Source organism: Hyperolius riggenbachi, chromosome 4 (assembly GCF_040937935.1).
Source record: "Hyperolius riggenbachi isolate aHypRig1 chromosome 4, aHypRig1.pri, whole genome shotgun sequence".
In the NCBI taxonomy this organism is placed as follows: domain Eukaryota; kingdom Metazoa; phylum Chordata; class Amphibia; order Anura; family Hyperoliidae; genus Hyperolius; species Hyperolius riggenbachi.
Genome location: NC_090649.1, coordinates 232,705,036 through 232,726,101, shown reverse-complemented (window position 1 = coordinate 232,726,101; position 21,066 = coordinate 232,705,036). Strand labels below are relative to the sequence as shown.

Here is a 21,066-nt window from a genome sequence, read left to right as displayed (position 1 = left end):
TATTCATTTTAAAAAATGTAGGTAGTAGTCCTTTTTAGGCCTCGTTCACATCATTAGCGCAGATGGCTGTGCGATTGGAACGCAACGCGTCCGATCGCACGCCATCTGCGCTCCTATGCGCTGCGCTGCAGATCCCATTCATTACAATGAATGGGATCTGCGCTGCGATTTCCAAAAATGCGTGCAGCACGCGATAGCGCAATCGCGCTGCCACGCAGCGCATATGATGGGAACGGTAGAAGGGCTGTCTATGCCCTTCTACCGTTCTTGCGTGTCGCACACTATACGCGCTGCCAAAATGCGGACGGCAGCGCGTATAGTCTGAACGAGGCCTTATCCAATCGACTCATGTCTGATTTTTGTTCACGCCCATAGCATGACAATACTAAGAGCTGTTTACATCACAAGTGGTTTGAAACTTGAAGCCAGTGGGGTACTAGGCCTTACACTAATGTATGGCACTGGAGGTATGTTACCGCGGTATGTCATTATGACTGTGTACTGCGGTTTGATTGCGCTTGGTAATCATACCTTGCACAATCGCCTTTTACCTTTTTTTTTTGTTTGTTTGTTTTTTTTGTGGGTGGTTTAAACACCGGGTGAACCAACAGCAGCAGGGATAAACGGATACTCACTTTGCCTGGTGGTCCTGCATGCATTTATTACTTACTTTTCCTCCTTCCTTGTCTTGCATTCCATCTACATCTAAGGAGATGTAACGCAGGAACAGGAAGAAAGTAGCAAGTACACTCTTGCATTGTCATGCAAACACAAAGCAGAATGTTCACTCTTCATGTTATCATGTATAAACTCACTTTCATCAAGCCTGAAGAGATCAGCTGACCATTGGTTAACCACTGCCATAACAGTCATGTGCTGCCCACTGTTTAGTATGTCCAGAGTTAGTGTCACATAGGGTCCAAAAAAACATGTTCTGTATAAATTTTTTTTTATTATATCTGTGTTCACTATACCATGTTTTGCTGCCATAGATTTATAATGGACAATAGGTAGGTAATTCAGAGGTAGTGTAATATGAACAATCTAATAACAGATTTTGTATTAAGAATATACTGTTGCAAAAAAAATTACAGATCAATCATGTCTGCTGCATTATAATCATCCGGAAAAAGGAATCCAGTGTACAGGTGAAGAGGGTCAGGAAATGCATCACAGATCATTTTAACCGCACAAGATGGAATTGGTCTGCGTTGTTTTTTTCCCAAATAGCCATAAACCCAGCAAGTAAAGGATCGGTAGGCCGTTTTTCTTAGTTTTCTGAAATAGAAAATACATTACAGAGTATATTATTTTACTGTATATTACGGTGACTAAGACAACTTTAACATAGAAAATTATTCTCTAATGTCATGGGTAGTCTCTTATAGGGCGGGTGTTGAAACTTCCAAGCCGGACTAGAGAACATTCGTTTGCCACATACGGTGGTGGGAGATCTATAACGGTGAAATGTTGCAGGAGTGCATGTGTGAGATCTGAGAGGCAGAGAAAAAGGTAATGCTACACAAGGGCGGGCCAGACTGGTCAAAGAGGCATGTTTGCGTTCCTGCGCTTATAGTTTGAGAGAGGGATAGCTGTAAAATGCAAGCTGGCTTTGTAAACAACAACCAGTCAATTGCCGGTTAAGTACATAGTTTGCTATGATTGTTTGGTTGTTATATATTGGGTACCACATATAGTACAGCACCAGTATCGGTACCTGTTCATACAGTATAGCACCAGAACATACATTACAGTATACAAATGTCCAAAAGTCAAGAAGGGTAGTTTTATAGGGCGAGTATATCCAAAAATGTATATTTTAAATGGAAAAAATGTACGGTCGTCTTATAAGCCATAAAATATGGTACATACCGATGATATTTTGTATTAATTGCTGTTTACAAACAGTGAATATAGATGACAAAAGTAATGGGGAGTCTGTTGGATATATGGGGAGACAGGAGGACAAATGGGGATACAGGAGACTACCTAGGACTACAACATTTGGAGTAGGACATGTACAAGATGCTCCTGGAATATAGATGCATCCGGTTTAGTGTATATTTGTGTATTGCCCTCTAAATCGAGGTGCATCTTATATTCCGAACAGTCTTATACAGTGTTGGAACACTGTATCATTTCTAAAGAGAATTTAATAACATATAGGAGATAACTGCTCATAAAGATATAAATAGTGACCTGTTGTACAGTCGATCGTCTGGATGCTCGGTAATGTTTGGATTGGAACGGAAATTTGTCTCCACGTATTCTTCATTAATAAACATATTTTTGAAGAAGTCTACTTGAGTTACACAAGTTTTACCATCCCTTATTTTGTCGCCGACTTCCTCGATCTGGCAACAGCAAACCTCTTCTATCTCCGTTTTCATTGGTGTGCAGTTGCCACACTCACACCAGTCAAACGTCCTCTGTTCTGGCTCTTGCGGTGTATCAGTAGGTGGAATATCTTCCAATACTGTACTTTGGTTTGCTAGACTCACAGTGGATGACTTTTCATACCAGCTTGGATCATCTTTTAGATCTGGCAATCTGTTCCAAAACCTTTGCATGAACTGGTCAATCTGTTTGGTGAGAAAATTAATAGTCAGAAATATTGGTGATAAAAAACGCAAACAAGGTTTGTTTCTTTTGATTGGTTGCCCTTTTCAAATTTTAAATTGTATGTGTTTATTCTTTAGGGAGATACTTTGAAGAAAACAAATAAGGCCGCTGTCCTATTGTGATAACATCGTGCACAAAGGTACTTGCTGCCTATGATGGGTGCATGTGACCTCAGACGACACAAGCGTTCTTACTAGGCTAAAACATTTGGCGCAGATGTTTGAACAATGAAGGTAAGCAGACGCCGCGGACAGGTAATGTATAACTTGCAGTGTGTACCAGGTGTGACAGACATTCGGGCGGACAGCTTCAGTGCAGTGAGGCAGTTGGATGCAGACAAATTCCTGTGAAGTAAGAGGCACAAAGGGAACCAGAAGTGACTGAAGGAAGGAACTAAAGTGGCAGAAGTCTAAAAAGATAAAATCAATAATGGGGGGGGGGGGTTCTTGCAGGGAGTAGCGGAAAAAATGCACCTGCACCATATACACTAACTTTTTCTAATTTTGTTTTACCTAGATTTTTCACTCCTAAGTTTTGAGCAGAGCACAAATTCAGCATGGGTTCTGGGCTATGTAGGTAGGACCAAAGGGATTGGTGGAGCATGGATATCACAGGGAATGAATGAGGGAGCACAGAGCAGGAACGCCCGATCAGAAGGCTTGCGGAAAGGGAAGGAACAGCCCGGATGCACAGAGGAATTAAGTTTGCATGCGCGTCAGCTGAGATTAAAGTGCAATAAAGGAAAGACGCAGATGGACAAAGCCACCTTAGAATTTAATTACATAGGATGACGAAAAAACTTACTTCTTGCTTCCTGGTGGAGTTTGAGGCTGAATCATCTCCAGCGGTATCTTGTTGTTCAATGTTTTCTCCTTCCTTTGAAAAGAAATGTTGTTTAAATTAGAGAGTACTAATGAAAAGAAATTGTGCTGCAAATGTAATTTTTTTTCCTCACACAGCCTGTAAAAACAAAACTACGTTGTCAAAGAAAACTAACTAATAAAATTTGACACTGATTAATAAAGTATGTAATGCTTGTTTCATGTATCATAAGAATGCTTGTTTGATATAAATCAAATGTAGGTGATGTGCAGTCAAAGTGGACACCTGCAATGTATAAAGGGTACCATATTTTTCAGCAGCAAAGTTGAAATTTAAAAGTAAAAAAAAAAAAAATTTGAGAAGATACCTGCATCTAATATGCAGAATACAGGAGTCAACAACTTACACAAGTACTTCGATACAAAGCCGAAACTAACAGTGATGTGGAGACTCCATGTATCATATCGGTGTGTCTCCTGCTCACGGGGGAGTGGGGTGGACATGTATCAGAGTACACTGTGTTGTGACCAGACTCTTTTAATCGGGTGCTCCACCCGGCTAGTTTTGGTGAGCTCCTGGCTGTGATCGGCTGACCACCTCTTCTGCTGTAAGTAGAGAAGCGCTGTCCCTGCATTCTCTCATCTTGCCCCACCCGGCTACTTTTTCAACCCACCATGCTTGAAAAAAAAATCTGCAAATAACACTCAGAGTAGATGTCATGTTGCCACTAGTGTTGGGCGAACACCTGGATGTTCTGGTTCGGGTCCGTTCTGCCGAACATGGGCCAGATGTTCGGCATGTTTGGCCCGAACCCCGAACTCAATGGGACCAACGAACATGCCTCTTTTGGGGGCCCTATGGGGTTGCAGGCATAAGGGGGGAGCATGCCCCGATCGCGGGGGGGGGGGGGTCAGAAATTCCCCCCACCCCCTCCGTTAGCGCCTCCCCCCTCTGCCCGCTTCCCCATAAAAAAAAGTTTGTGGAAAGTTAGTAGTACCTGGTGTGGCTGGCTGGCAATGACTACAGGAAACGCGTTGAGGCCGGGCAGTGGGCGGTTCAGCGGTAGTACCCTTGTGGTACTTCCGCCCTTTCTCTGACCTCAAGTCCTCTACGTGATGACGCATACAAGGGTACGCGTGACGCGTATGCGTCATCACGTAGAGGACGTGAGGTTAGAGAAAGGGCGGAAGTACCACAAGGGTACTACCACTGAACCGCCCGCTGCCCGGCCTCAACGCGTCTCCTAGTAGTCACAGCCAGCCAGCCACACCAGGTACTATTAACTTTCCGCAAACTTTTTTTGTATGGGGAGGGGGTGGGGGGAACTTCCGACCCATCCCCCCCCCCTTGCGATCGGGGCATCTTCCCCCCCCCCTTGCGATCGGGGCATGCTCCCCCCACCCCCCCCCCCTCTTATGCCTGCAACCCCATAGGGGGGGCCGTGTTCGGGCGAACAGGGCCCTGTTCGGGGGGCATTGAGTAGTTCGGGCGAACCCGAAATAAAAGGCCGAACACCATCAGGTGTTCGGTCGAACCCGAACAGCACCCGAACAGGGTGATGTTCTGCAGAACCCGAACAGTGGCGAACACTGTTTGCCCAACACTAGTTGCCGCCAGGCACTTTGGCGTAGGGAAAGCCGTTTCATGGATCTCCCTGCATCCGCTAAACTCCATGTGAACGCTGTCTAAACTATGAAAGAAATGTAATTAAGGGTTCAGGCAACCGACTGAGCCCCGAATTACCAATACGCAAGATGCACAGCATAGCTGCTATGATGGCGCCTATCTTCTACAATCACCACTTTACATGCAAATAAACAGATTTAAATGTATCTCCCGCCCACATGTTGTGTATAAATAAGATAGGCTGTGTGACTCATGAAGTTTTTCTGATGCCGCGGCGACCACAAACCTCTACTTTCACTGCAGCTCTAGTTTCAGCTTTTGATGATGACCTGATCAGCAAAAGCCAACACTAGAGCTGCAGTGAAGGACAGGAAAGGGCTTTGATGGCTGCAAGCTTGGATGGATTACATGAGCTGTGCTGTCTATTTTAATCATTGTGCACAACGGGGGCAGAAGGGGATATACCGGAGTTCACGATAAAAGAGGGGAGAATAGGGGGACATGTGATTTGTGAAAAGCTCTCCTCCCCCCCCCCCCCCAACTCAGAGCTTGCTGACAGCAGGTGTGTTGGTTACCTCAGCAACAGCAATTTCCCTCACACACTGCACTGCCTGAGAGACCTTCCTAGCTTCTTCTATTCCTTACAGTTTAAGAAGGAATCTGCACTAGCTAGTGATTACTTGGGATGTCTGAGACAGTTCTGCATGGATTTCTAAAAATCTACTAATATTTTGTCTCAAACACTCTTGATAAATCTGGCCCAGTGTTACCATATGAATGCTACTACGGTAACCAGTAATGTAAAACTGTTTCACACGATACCAAAACTAGTTACAACACATAGAAATCTATGTTTCCGATGTAGGTGGCATACTCTGCATTACACCTCATTCATACTGTGTGTGTTTTTTTTTTTTATCAGCACATAAATGTAATAGATTGATATGGTACATGTTGCTGAATAGCGTACAGAAGCACACTACTGTGAATGATGTTTAAGGGCTTGTGCACACTACAAAAGCTTTTCTTAGTGCTTCGCGATTTTAAAAGCTGTTTGTTATGTTATCTTATGTGCGTGTCCTTACTGGAGCGATGTGATTGCGTAAAAATCCCCCATGTCATTGCATTAAGAGCTTTTTAAAAATACTAGCGCTAAAAAAATCCTATTGTAATGTGAACAAGACCTTATGCTGGGCATGCATGGTGCGTTTTTTATTATCAGTTGAGCCACTGATGGCTCGATTGATAATGTCCGATGACCCCCGGGGACGAGTGGGAATCAATCTGGGCATGAGTGGGGACGTGCCGGAATTGAGCCAGCGGCTCGATCAAGCGCATAAACGCACCAGTGTATGCCCAGCATAAGGGTGCTCCCTCATCAGCATATAGCGTCTAGTTTGGATAACCACACACAAAATATACACATTCAAAAGTGTTACCTCGATAGAAGCCAACTCGGCAGCTAATTCACTTGAAAAAGTGCTGAAACTTGCAGTAGCCAAAGAGTACTCTACATCCTAGAAAACATTGGACAAATATATTATTAGTACTAAAGAAGTGTTATACAAGAACAACACAAATAAAAATGTTTAATATTCATATTTACCGATGATTCAGAGTTGGTCACAGAAGCAATTTCTTCGATTTGGTTTTCTTTTGACATTACACCTATTAAGATAAACATTACAAATATGTAATAAAATCTATATTTTTGATAATTAAAAAAAAAAGAAAATATCCCTTGACAGAGGGAAGCCTCTTGATCCACAGGTGACTTTGAAAGACATCCTTCAGAACAGATGAATACCATGGGTTTGCAAGACAAAGTTCCGTCGTTGAATGAGTTTTGCGGGAATTTTCAGATGTCAGTAGGCGTTTGTCGATTTTGGAAATGTGCATAGCATAAGAATTGTACAAGACAGCAATTGTGGTGAGGTATGTATTGAGCCACTGCTCACTATAGCTCACCCTACTCCTCCGTGCAGTCGCTGCTCAAAACACTGACCTCAAAGCAGCGGCGACCAGAAGAGAGGCTATTTGGCACATAGTAGCTGCGCGGTGGACTTCAAATGCAGGAGCTAACCTATGTCACTTCCTGCATTTGATGTCCACTGCGCAGCTACTATGCACCGATCAACAGTCTTGAGTTCGCCGCTGCTTTCAGGTTAGTATTTTAGGTTTGGCATCATGGGAAAAACTGTATTGAGCTGTGGTGCACAGCATGAGGTACAGGGGGAAGGGGGACTATGGAATGGTAACTAATTACATACATTTTAGCAGTACACACCACAGGGAGAAGTAGAGGGGCTAGTATATGGAGGAAGGCATTTCAGAAGCAGCAGCTTAGGGGAGAAGGGGGGGGGGGCAACCTGAGTGTAGGGTGGGACATTAATTGGCATCATGGAAAATGAGATGTGACCATTTAGTAATACTGGGAGGAGGGGCTCATTTTAGATGCATGGAGGAGAAGGTGGACAACCTGTATGGAGGGGGTCATTTAAGCAGCACGGAGAGAAAGGGGTGGGAAAAGAATACCTGTATTTGTACCTTTTATTGACCTATGCCCGCTGTCACCAGCCGCCCAACCCACCCGTACAACATCATCTCAACACCAAAAAGCGTGCACACTCTTTCAACTTGCAAAAAAAAGTTTTAACCTGAAAAAAGAACCTGTAAACATAAAAAAAAAAAAAATCTCAACCTCTAAGTGAACCCGAGGTGAGAGGGCAATGGAGGTTGCCCTATTTATGTCATTTTAAACAATACCAGTTGCCTGGAAGCCCTACTGATCTATTTGGCTGTATTAGTATGTGAATCGCACCAGAAAAAAGCATGCAGTCAATCTTGTCAGATCTTACAATGTCAGAAACACATGATCTGCTGCATGCTTGTTCAGGGGCTATAGCTAAAAGTATTAGAGGCAGAGGATGAGCAGGATAGCCAGATAACTGGTATTGTTTATAAGGAAATAAATATGTTAGCCTCCATATCCCTTTCACCTCTGACTCACGCTAATAAATCCTCCTGGTTACCAGTGTTCCTGCACTGGGACCCACTGAACACAATCAGACCCCTCACCGCTGCCTGGGGCCCTCTTCTTCCTTGTAGCTGCACTCATGTCTGTGTACAAACATACTGGAGCTGAGCAAATATGTACCGCACAAAGCCTTTCGTGCATGCCTGTTTTTGTGAGAACGGTAATGTGAGGACCATACTTGGGCTTGCCCAGTAAACTTGCACTTGTACATGGGAGCGCAGCCATGAGTAAAGATTGGGTTACAGGCAGCAATGGGGGGGGAGGAGTTAAATATATTCAAGACCCACCAGTATAGATAGCCAGATGCTGTCCCCCACTTTAGTGTAGGTAGTCTGGTGCTACCCCCGAGGATAAGTAGTAAGGTGCTACCCCCCCTTCCTTAGTATAGGTACTCAGGTGCTGCCCCCTTCCTTCCTTAGTATCTTTGTATAGGTAGACAGATGTTCTCACCCATTGCCCTCCCCTTTAGTTTAGGTAGATAGATGTTACCTCCCTCCCACGATTAAATTAGCACAGGAAGAAGCCCCATGCTATCATAACCCCCCACCCTCCATTTCCATAGGTAGCAAGAGGCTATGCTGTGTCCCCCTTTTAGTATAGGGAGGGCTCTGAATGTTGCCCAATTCCCACCCCCTTTTATCCAGACCCCCCCCCCCCGGAGAGCAGGAATCAGTCCTTGTCCTTCTCCCTCCCTTCCCCAAACCTCCCCCCCGCTCGTACCCACAAAGTAGAAGCAGAAACACTTTACCTATCCAGGCTTCCAGCGCAGAAGTTTCCTTTGTCCCGCTGCCGCTGTGCGCCTCTCTTGCTGACGATTCCAATCATGTGACTAGCCGGGAACCTGCCGGTGTAGTGACAGAATGAGCAGCCCCGCATGCGCAGTAGGAGCCTGCGCCCCATTAAATTGTGCAGCCACGTAAAACTTCCTAAATATCTCCGCTTCCGCAGCACGGACACTCCGAAAATTTTCAGGGTAGGGAGGGGACCCCCAGATCGAGCTCTGTGCAGAATTGCAGCCCCCGAGAGCCGCTGGTTACTGAGATTGGTTTGATGTAATCAGTCTCGGGAACCAGTGGGGCTCAGAGGCTGCAATTCGAAACAGAGCTAATTCGGCGGGGTCCCCTCCCTACTCTGAATATTTCGGGAATGTAGGAGGTGTGGAAGTAGAGATATTTTAGGAAAACAATATCTAACTTTCCACTGAGCATGCGTGATACTCAGTGAAGAAGAGAGCGTCCGGGCTGCACTGATATTACACCTCCAGCCCCGGAACCAGCATGCGCGATACTCAGTGAGGAAGGCTGCTTCTGGGCTGCACTGATATTACACCTCCAGCCCCGGAACTGGCATGCGTGATACTCAGTCAGGAAGGGAGATTCCAGGCTGCCCTATCTGATATTACACCTCCAGCCCTGGAATCAGCATGCGTGATACTCAGTGCAGAAGGGAGCTTCCGGGCTGCCCTATCTGATATCGCACCGCCAAGGCATATGTGAGACGCTGACTGGGGAAAGAAGCGCCCAGCGGCAGCGGGACAAAGGAAGTGTCGTGCGGTGGAAGCCTGGACAGGCAAAGTGCTCTCTGCTCCTGCTCTGCGGGTATGTGCGGGGGGAGGATCGGGGAAGGGTGGGAGACAGTGGCGCTGAATCAAGTAACAGGAAGCTGCACAGTACTGCCCAGGGGGTCACAGCAGCCCTAATCTCTCCACCAACCTGCACGTATCCAAGCTGACATAGCGAAGGGGTGGATGTGAACTCGCCAGCGGCTCCTCTCAGGGCTGGTGACAGGTGCAGTCAACCTTGTTACCACCCACCCCTAAGACTCTGTGGATTCTGGTGCCCTAGGAACTGGCCTTGGTGGGCTTCCAACAAATCCGGCCCTGCCTGTATAAAGGATGGCATTTACTGGTATTTACTGGTATGTGGGAGGAGGGGCTCAGTTTATAGGGATGAGACAGGGAGGCTAACTGTATGGAGGGGGGCGTCATTTTAGTAACAAGGGGTAGACAAATCGAACTAGATTTTCAATCCTGTCTGATCGAAATTGGCCAGAAATTAATCAGCTGTTTGATCGTGCATCGATATGTGATCGATCAATTCGATCGAACACTGAAATCAGTGTATGGGGCCCTTTAGAATGCATGCTGTTATTATACACACAATGAGATTTACTGTCAGATTGATTATTTCCACCATGTCAATCTGATTTCTGATCATGTTTCAATCGATTAGCCAAAACAATGAGCAGAAATTTTTTTTGAAAATGATCAGAAATAAAATCTAGCATGTTGTAAATAAACGACCTGACAGTAGATATGCAAGATTATCTCATTGTGTGTACCTAGCATTAGTGGGAAATATGCTATCTGCTGGGTGAGGGGATACACCTGCCAAATAGAACAATAGGATTATGCTGAGGAGTTGTGAAACGACACTTGCTTGGTATATCATGCTCCACTCTTCCATTAGCCAGTAACTGCTCATGCTGTCACGCAGCTCTATGAGGATTTAGTGTGCAGAAAAGACAAGTGCAATGAAGAGGAGAATAAAAAGAAGTGCAGTCTTTAGGCTATGTAAATGCTACAAAACATACAAGAACAGAGGATCTCAGTAAGCTGAGAAAATCACTCACCCTCTGCAAGCAGTTTCTGACATCCTATCCATACAAATCAACCAGCTGCAGGAAGAGTCGCACAATGATGATGTATTAGAATTCATTTCCTACTACAGAGCTTGGTGGGAGTTTCTGAGGGCTGGGAGTTGGGAGGGCTAATGCATACTAAATCAGGGGGAAGAGTGGAAGCAGGGAAAGGGAGGATATTACATCACGATTGGCTTCAGACACAGACAGACAAAGATGGAACCTGTCAGGAACTGTCAGGAACATAAATCACTGTATATACTGTATAAAAATGGACTGAAATCAAAACGTGGACAGTGCAATGCATATGATGTGTAAGTACAGCCAGTATTTATCTACTGATATATGTGTTTTTTGTGTCTGAGACCCTATACCTAACAGCTCCTCTTTAAAAAGTCTCCTAAATGAAGACAAATCCCCTACAAGAATGTCAATAAACTGTAGATCAATGTCTAAAATGAAAGAACGGTCCCATAAGGGATTATTGTAGCCCCGTGCCATCACTTTGCACTGTAAACTTTCTTATTAAAAGCAAATGAATCTGCCATCACTATGATTGAGCATATACCCACAGGTATGCTGGGGACATAAAACCATGTTGTAATCACAAGACTTCAAACTGTAACATACAACATATAAGAAGTGGTGAGTGAGTTTAGAAGCTGCGAGAGACTGCACATGCTTGGTAAGCATTGTGTAAATGCTGTGTATAGAAATTGTGACCAGAAACAGTGAAAATGTGAGCAGTTAGTTGCAGCGGGGTGGAAAATTTTCCTAACCTTCAAATCTCCCCTGGTCTAGCAAGTAAAAGCAGGGCTAAGCCAATCAAGGTTGTGCTTTCAAATTCTCAGGGGATTGGAGAGTTGGTTGTTTGGAAATTGTCCTGATTACTACTATTGATAGAGGTATATCATCTGTATGTACCTCCGTATTTGTGCTTTAAGTGTGTTCATATTTTTAGAACTAGCATTCAGATTTGCAAGAGAATAAAAACCTTTATTTAGAACAAACCATGTCACAAGTGTTCCATATAGTAGATCGCATACCTGTGCATTGTTTAGGCTTTGCTCAGTGAACAGGAAAACAAACCTTTCAGTTATTCACCCTGGAGTGTCAAACTGCATGTGGCTGAGAATGCTTTCTCGAGATGTTATTTTACAGGAGAGCCTGTCCTATATATCCACAGAGTGTATCACATTTTTCTGTTTCATTCATTGTCAGAGAAAAAGAATGGATTGGATGGTTCCCTCTACAGCTGTTCATCTTTATTTCACTTTATCTGTCTGATTCTCAAAGATTTAAAAATCTACAGTGTCATCCAACATCCACAGTTCATCATGTTCATATTGCTGTGGAAGCAACCATCCATTTATCTCTCCTTCATCTATCACCATTTGATGCTTCCTGCATGAGATTTAAACTGTAAACTTGAAATTGTGTTGTATGAGTCACCTTTGTTTATTTTATCTAATATTGTTGTAGAGTAGTAATTTACTAGTAAATGTAATTAAAGTGGATGTCTACCCAGGACATTTATTTTTAATTTGGATAGATCACAGAAGGATTAGAACTTTTGTCAGTTTTTTATTGTTCTCTTTGCCCCAATTAAGAAAGTTCCTCTTCTTATCTGCAATTGTTTCTTCAAATTAGAATATGAGGTGAATTCCTAAACTTTACTGAAATAATTGATTCAGGAATTGTGGATGAAAATCTTACAAGGACTGTCATTCCTTTAGGAACATTTCTTGTAACTTCTCAACCTATATCTGTACAGGAACTGAGAAGAAATCTGCTTACCTGGTGGCAATAAAGATCTATGGGAGATTTTTAAGGTGGCCCTCCACTTTAACCACTTGAGGACCTAGGGCTTTCTACCCCTTAAGGACCGGCCACTTTTTTTCCATTCAGACCACTGCAGCTTTCACGGTTTATTGCTCGCTCATACAACCTACCACCTAAATGAATTTTGGCTCCTTTTCTTGTCACTAATAAAGCTTCCTTTTGATGCTATTTGATTGCTCCTGCGATTTTTACTTTTTATTATATTCATCAAAAAAGACATGAATTTTGGCAAAAAAATGATTTTTTTAACTTTCTGTGCTGACATTTTTCAAATAAAGTAAAATTTCTGTATACATGCAGCGCGAAAAATGTGGACAAACATGTTTTTGATAAAAAAAAAACCATTCAGTGTATATTTATTGGTTTGGGTAAAAGTTATAGCGTTTACAAACTATGGTGCCAAAAGTGAATTTTCCCATTTTCAAGCATCTCTGACTTTTCTGACCCCCTGTCATGTTTCATGAGGGGCTAGAATTCCAGGATAGTATAAATACCCCCCAAATGACCCCATTTTGGAAAGAAGACATCCCAAAGTATTCACTGAGAGGCATAGTGAGTTCATAGAAGATATTATTTTTTGTCACAAGTAAGCGGAAAATGACACTTTGTGAGGAAAAAAAAAAAAAAAAAAAGTTTCCATTTCTTCTAACTTGCGACAAAAAAAAATGAAATCTGCCACGGACTCACCATGCCCCTCTCTGAATACCTTGAAGGGTCTACTTTCCAAAATGGGATCATTTGTGGGGTGTGTTTACTGTCCTGACATTTTGGGGGGTGCTAAATTGTAAGCACCCCTGTAAAGCCTAAAGGTGCTCATTGGACTTTGGACCCCTTAGCGCAGTTAGGCTGCAAAAAAGTGCCACACATGTGGTATTGCCGTACTCAGGAGAAGTAGTATAATGTGTTTTGAGGTGTATTTTTACACATACCCATGCTGGGTGGGAGAAATATCTCTGTAAATGACAATTTGTTAATTTTTTTTACACACAATTGTCCATTTACAGAGATATTTCTCCCACTCAGCATGGGTATGTGTAAAAATACACCACAAAACACATTATACTACTTCTCCTGAGTACGGCGATACCACATGTGTGGCACTTTTTTGCACCCTAACTGCGCTAAAGGGCCCAAAGTCCAATGAGTACCTTTAGGATTTCACAGGTCATTTTGAGAAATTTCGTTTCAAGACTACTCCTCACGGTTTAGGGCCCCTAAAATGCCAGGGCAGTATAGGAACCCCACAAATGACCCCATTTTAGAAAGAAGACACCCCAAGGTATTCCGTTAGTAGTATGGCGAGTTCATAGAAGATTTTATTTTTTGTCACAAGTTAGCGGAAAATGACACTTTGTGAAAAAACACAATTAAAATCAATTTCCGCTAACTTTTGACAAAAAATAAAATCTTCTATGAACTCACCATACTCCTAACGGAATACCTTGGGGTGTCTTCTTTCTAAAATGGGGTCATTTGTGGGGTTCCTATACTGCCCTGGCATTTTAGGGGCCCTAAACCGTGAGGAGTAGTCTTGAAACCAAATGTCGCAAAATGACCTGTGAAATCCTAAAGGTACTCATTGGACTTTGGGCCCCTTAGCGTACTTAGGGTGCAAAAAAGTGCCACACATGTGGTATCGCCATACTCGGGAGAAGTAGTACAATGTGTTTTGGGGTGTATTTTTACACATACCCATGCTGGGTGGGAGAAATTTCTATGTAAATGGACAATTGTGTGTAAAAAAATCAAACAATTGTCATTTACAGAGATATTTCTCCCACTTAGCATGGGTATGTGTAAAAATACACCCCAAAACGCATTATACTACTTCTCCTGAGTACGGCGGTACCACATGTGTGGCACTTTTTTACACCCTAAGTACGCTAAGGGGCCCAAAGTCCAATGAGTACCTTTAGGATTTCACAGGTCATTTTTGTTTCAAGACTACTCCTCACGGTTTAGGGCCCCTAAAATGCCAGGGCAGTATAGGAACCCCACTAATGACCCCATTTTAGAAAGAAGACACCCCAAGGTATTCCGTTAGGAGTATGGTGAGTTCATAGAAGTTTTTATTTTTTTGTCACAAGTTAGCGGAAATTGATTTTAATAGTTTTTTTTCACAAAGTGTCATTTTCCGCTAACTTGTGACAAAAAATAAAATCTTCTATGAACTCACCATACTCCGTACGGAATACCTTTGGGTGTCTTCTTTTTAGAATGGGGTCATTTGTGGGGTTCCTATACTGCCCTGGCATTTTAGGGGCCCTAAACCGTGAGGAGTAGTCTTGAAACCAAATGTCGCAAAATGACCTGTGAAATCCTAAAGGTACTCATTGGACTTTGGGCCCCTTAGCGTACTTAGGGTGTAAAAAAGTGCCACACATGTGGTACCGCTGTACTCAGGAGAAGTAGTATAATGCGTTTTGGGGTGTATTTTTACACATACCCATGCTAAGTGGGAGAAATATCTCTGTAAATGACAATTGTTTGATTTTTTTACACACAATTGTCCATTTACATAGAAATTTCTCCCACCCAGCATGGGTATGTGTAAAAATACACCCCAAAACACATTATACTACTTTTCCTGAGTACGGCGGTACCACATGTGTGACACTTTTTTGCAGCCTAGGTGCGCTAAGGGACCCAACGTCCTATTCACAGGTCATTTTGAAGCATTTGTTTTCTAGACTACTCCTCGCGGTTTAGGGCCCCTAAAATGCCAGGGCAGTATAGGAACCCCACAAGTGACCCCATTTTAGAAAGAAGACACCCCAAGGTATTCCGTTAGGTGTATGGCAAGTTCATAGAAGATTTTATTTTTTGTCACAAGTTAGTGAAAAATGACACTTTGTGAAAAAAAACTAATAAAAATTAATTTCCGCTAACTTTTGACAAAAAATTAAATCTTCTATGAACTCGTCATACACCTAACATAATACCTTGGGGTGTCTTTTTTTTCTAAAATGGGGTCACTTGTGGGGTTCCTATACCGCCCTGGCATTTTACAGGCCCAAAACCGTGAGTAGTCTGGAAACCAAATGTCTCAAAATGACTGTTCAGGGGTATAAGCATCTGCAAATTTTGATGACAGGTGGTCTATGAGGGGGCGAATTTTGTGGAACCGGTCATAAGCAGGGTGGGCTTTTAGATGACAGGTTGTATTGGGCCTGATCTGATGGATAGGAGTGCTAGGGGGGTGACAGGAGGTGATTGATGGGTGTCTCAGGGGGTGGTTAGAGGGGAAAATAGATGCAATCCATGCACTGGGGAGGTGATCGGAAGGGGGTCTGAGGGTTTGGCCGAGTGATCAGGAGCCCACACGGGGCAAATTGGGGCCTGATCTGATGGGTAGGTGTGCTAGGGGGTGACAGGAGGTGATTGATGGGTGTCTCAAGGTGTGATTAGAGGGGGGAATGGATGCAAGCAATGCACTGGCGAGGTGATCAGGGCTGGGGTCTGAGGGCATTCTGAGGGTGTGGGCGGGTGATTAAGTGCCCTAGGGGCAGATAGGGGTCTAATCTGATAGGTAGCAGTGACAGGGGGTGATTGATGGGTAATTAGTGGGTGTTTAGGGTAGAGAATAGATGGAAACACTGCGCTTGGGTGGTGATCTGATGTCGGATCTGCGGGCGATCTATTGGTGTGGGTGGGTGATCAGTTTGCCCGCAAGGGGCAGGTTAGGGGCTGATTGATGGGTGGCAGTGACAGCGGGTGATTGATGGGTGGCAGTGACAGGGGGTGATTGATGGGTGGCAGTGACAGGGGGTGATTGATGGGTGATTGATAGGTGATTGACAGGTAATCAGTGGGTTATTACAGGGGAGAACAGATGTAAATATTGCACTGGCGAATTGATAAGGGGGGGTCTGAGGGCAATCTGAGCGTGTAGGCGGTCGATTGGGTGCCCGCAAGGGGCAGATTAGGGTCTGATCTGATAGGTAACAGTGACAGGTGGTGATAGGGAGTGATTGATGGGTGATTGATGGGTAATTAGTGGGTGTTTAGAGGAGAGAATAGATGGAAACACTGCGCTTGGGTGGTGATCTGATGTCGGATCTGCGGGCGATCTATTGGTGTGGGTGGGTGATCAGATTGCCCGCAAGGGGCAGGTTAGGGGCTGATTGTTGGGTGGCAGTGACAGGGGGTGATTGATGGGTGATAGGTGATTGGCAGGTGATTGACAGGTGATCAGTGGGTTATTACAGGGAAGAACAGATGTAATTAATGCACTGGTGAATTGATAAGGGGGGGTCAGAGGGCAATCTGAGCGTGTGGGCGGGTGATTGGGTGCCCGCAAGGGGCAGATTAGGGTCTGATCTGATAGGTAACAGTGACAGGTGGTGATAGGGGGTGATTGATGGGTAATTAGTGGGTGTTTAGAGAAGATAACAGATGTAAACGATACATTTGGGAGGTAATCTGACGGCGGGTTTGCGGGCGATCTAATGGTGTGGGTGGGTGATCAGATTGCCCGCAAGGGGCAGGTTAGGGGCTGATTGATGGGTGGCAGTGACAGGGGGTGATTGATGGGTGATAGGTGATTGGCAGGTTATTGACAGGTGATCAGTGGGTTATTACAGGGAAGAACAGATGTAATTAATGCACTGGTGAATTGATAAGGGGGGGTCAGAGGGCAATCTGAGCGTGTGGGCGGGTGATTGGGTGCCCGCAAGGGGCAGATTAGGGTCTGATCTGATAGGTAAAAGTGACAAGTGGTGATAGGGGGTGATTGATGGGTGATTGATGGGTAATTAGTGGGTGTTTAGAGGAGAGAATAGATGTAAACAATGGATTTGGGAGGTGATCTGATGTCGGATCTGTGGGCGATCTATTGGTGTGGGGGGGTGATCAGATTGCCCGCAAGGGGCAGGTTAGGGGCTGATTGATGGGTGGCAGTGACAGGGGGTGATTGACGGGTGATTGACGGGTGATTGATGGGTGATTGACGGGTGATTGACAGGTGATTGACAGGTGATTGACAGGTGATCAGGGGGATAGATGCATACAGTAAACAGGGGGGGGGGTGGTCTGGGGGGGGGGGTCTGGGGAGAATCTGAGGGGTGGGGGGTGATCAGGAGGGGGCAGGGAGCAGGGGGGGGATAAAAAAAAAAATAGCGTTGACAGATAGTGACAGGGAGTGATTGATGGGTGATTAGGGGGGTGATTGGGTGCAAACAGGGGTCTGGGGGGTGGGCAGGGGGGGGGTCTGATGGGTGCTGTGGGCGATCTGGGGCGGGGGGGGAGAAAATCAGTGTGCTTGGTGCAGACTAGGGTGGCTGCAGCCTGCCCTGGTGGTCCCTCGGACACTGGGACCACCAGGGCAGGAGGCAGCCTGTATAATACACTTTGTAAACATTACAAAGTGTATTATACACTTTGTATGCGGCGATCGCGGGGTTATCATCCCGCCGGCGCTTCCGTATAGCCGGCGGGATGTTGCGGCGAGCGAGCGGTGACAGGCGCCGGCGGAGGATCGCGTCACGGATGACGCGATCGCTCCGCCCATGCCCTTAAATGGACCGCCGCCTCTGTGGGTGAGGCCGTCCTGCAGGGCTCCACTTCCCCGCCGCCCCTGTGTAGTGGGCGGTCGGGAAGTGGTTAAGCAGAAAGCTGATACAGAACTAACTGAACCACTGCCTTAAGGTGCCCATTAATGACACACTCAAGATTGTACAATCTTACCAAATTTATGGAGTAGATGGCTAATCTGAGAAAATATACTTTGGATGGATTCTTTAAGTATCCCCTTATATCACATAGAAGTTGTAAGACTGTACAATCAAGAGTGTATCATTGATGGACACCATTACTTGATTTGTACCAATCAAAGCTATGCAAAGATATGCAGGCAATGATATCATTGTTTAATCATCAATACAATTTCAAATGATTGTTTAACCTGGAGTAAAAAAGTTGTTGTTAAGATGATGTTGATGTTGAACGGAAAACATACTTGGCCCCTCAACAATGCATAAACCTCAAAAACCATTAAAAAAATCCCTAACTCGCAGACAGAATGCTCTATCTGGGCCTGAGCCCACTAACGCAGTGGAACAGGAGTGGGACCGCTACAACCACCCACAAGCAAGCCAGAGGGAGTCAGGAATCCATAGAACTCATACAAGCAGCAAGGAAAGGAGATTCCGCTACAGAGGAATCTCCTTTACTTGCAGTTGTGCACAGTTGTGTCCGCTTTTCAGCAAACAAGCAACACATCAATGTTACAGATGCTGAAAAGTGGACATAACTGCGCACAACTGCGTTAGTGGGCTCAGGTTGCTTTGTGGCACCACCATACACTCTTCCCACATGTCCCTGCTATGCACAGTTGATTTGGGGTTAATGGTGCAGAAAAAAATTGAACACTGGAAAAAAACTGGGATGTGATATACAGTACTTCCACTTCTGCATGGATTCATCTCAACCATAAATAGCCATCAATTTAATTATAAAGGCCTTATTATAAGTCTCTGTCCATGAATGTGTCAAGCATATTGCAAAACAAATGTGGCCCCAAGGAAGGGCCAGCACTACAAGTAAGGCAAAGGGGGCAATTGCCCCAGAGTCCCTGTGGGGTCCCCTTTGCCAACCAAAGATGTCTTCCTGATCCAGCCACGGCACCTGCTGGGCCTGGATTCCTTGGCCAGCTGCTGCCTGCTTGGTGTGTGTGGTCTGACCCAGACTGCCTGGGTGCCGGTTAGGGTGGTGGTGTGATTGAGAGGAGCCAGGAAGGGAGAGACTGGGGACCATACATACTTGATTCCTGGCAGTGGTGGTGTCTTGGTCTCATTGGTTTCCTTCCTGGCTGTTACATACACAGGGCCATGCCAGCCATAGCGGTGCTCCCCCCATGTGACACTGCAGCCAGGGTGCAGGCTGCTCAATTGCTCACTCTCCACTCTGGTGGGGGTGGGGGGTTCTTGAAGCCTTATTCTGTCACTAGTGGCTCTTACTCAGTCAGGGTGGACATACAACAGGCCAGATCGAGGCTCTGGGGGGGCTGACTTTGGTAGCGGGGTGGGGGCCCTGATGATATAATGCCTTATAGATTCCTTCCAAGCAGAATTACAATGCTGTTCACACAGTTCACCAGTATGCCCCAGACTTTCAGTATGATGACCACAGGGATCCACAGCTTGAATCTAACTTAGTCTATGTGACTGCACTCACTAACATACTGTTAGTGTTTCAAGTCCATGACCGATACTCATGATCCAGATGGTTTCACTGAGAACTTTTGTCAATCTAAGGTCTTTCAAAGGTAAGTTAATACATAACAGCACCAAACTCCAAGCTAGGAAATCAGAAGCATTTTGCACTTATCAGTCATATTTGGCTATGTGTGTGCTCCTAAATACAATCCTGCAAGGGTTTGCTGCAGGTAACCGAGTTTTATTGCCATTTGAGACCATTTGATTGTGATGCCATTTGAATCCTACAGGAGTTCATAGTCAGCTGTTTAAGCAGCCCAGCTGGAAGGCGCAAACTGGATGTGCAACACATTCAGTTAAAGCAAAATCTTAGGTATTAATAAGTGCTTCGACATCCACTAGAAAGTCTGTCTCCCATTAATGAAATTATATTTTTAGGTGTCCATCATAACAGTTTATTCATCACAACAGACTTGTAGGCTATTTTTGTCAGAATGCATAGTAATAATATGGTGGTAATCGTTATTCTGATCACATCCTTCTGTGCTCTGTATTGTGTATAGCAGGAGAACTGTATTCGACTCAGTGACGGACTGCGTCAACAAAAGATTGTTCTGGCTAAAAATATTTATAGTCAAAGTCACTGTCTGTTATTTCATGTTTGTATTTATGAATTTAAAACAAGCTGCTATATATTCATATCTCAATTTAATGAAAGTCATTTCATATTCAGTGTGTAGACTCTGACTAAAAGTAAGGTTACATTACAATAGTGCCTTTTTAACTTCATGAAATTTAAATTCCGGTCGTATACAAATAATACATAGTGGATAAAAGGGAAAAAATAAAACAAACTAATACCCTCATAAAAATGGTAAGAACAACAATAAAAAAATAGCAATAAATGAAAATTCTAAAAATCTTCTCCACTCACAGCCTACCTGAACTGCTTTAAGAACACTGTGTTTAGATCTGCTAGTTTACCATTTGTTTGTTTTCCTTTTTCTATTTTCCTTTCTTATTTTGAGAAAAACAAAATAAAATGACTTTGAGTACATCTCTTTTTAAGATGCTCATATATAGATCAATAGTAGACCAATTAAATAATCAATAATCTAAAGCTGAATACTGATCGGGCAGTAGCAATCAATGCACAACACAATAGTATCTAATGTTAGTCAGATAACTCAAGAAATATGTCTGAATTTAAGCTGTACTTTCATGTTTCATGTTGCTAGTTCTTTACTGCTTTCTGCAGCACACAGCTACGCTCCTGCTGATGAACAAACTGCCCATTTGAAACCAATTTATTGCCAGTCCCGA

At 44.3% G+C, this 21,066-nt stretch overlaps 1 protein-coding gene across 1 annotated transcript; it reads right to left on the bottom strand.

The window, feature by feature from the left end:
* Nucleotides 1-969: 969 nt before the first annotated feature.
* Nucleotides 970-10,788, bottom strand: LOC137570668 (P2X purinoceptor 7-like). The gene is made up of 6 exons (XM_068279369.1): nucleotides 10,739-10,788; nucleotides 6,677-6,738; nucleotides 6,510-6,587; nucleotides 3,427-3,498; nucleotides 2,200-2,582; nucleotides 970-1,278 (listed from the first exon to the last, which is right to left on the bottom strand). The coding sequence occupies exons 2-6, from the start codon at nucleotides 6,731-6,733 to the stop codon at nucleotides 1,089-1,091; spliced, it is 780 nt and encodes a 259-aa protein (XP_068135470.1). The 5' UTR covers nucleotides 6,734-6,738; nucleotides 10,739-10,788; the 3' UTR covers nucleotides 970-1,088.
* Between the last annotated feature and the right edge of the window lie 10,278 nt (nucleotides 10,789-21,066).

Bases quoted from the DNA above. Each gene is read 5' to 3' on its own strand.
- LOC137570668 (XM_068279369.1), bottom strand. From the start codon at position 6,733: ATGTCAAAAGAAAACCAAATCGAAGAAATTGCTTCTGTGACCAACTCT. The intron at 3,499-6,509 runs GTAACACTTTTG...TTCTTTTCAAAG, and splicing joins CCGAGTTGGCTTCTATCGAG to GAAGGAGAAAACATTGAACA. The intron at 2,583-3,426 runs GTAAGTTTTTTC...CTCACCAAACAG, and splicing joins ACTCCACCAGGAAGCAAGAA to ATTGACCAGTTCATGCAAAG.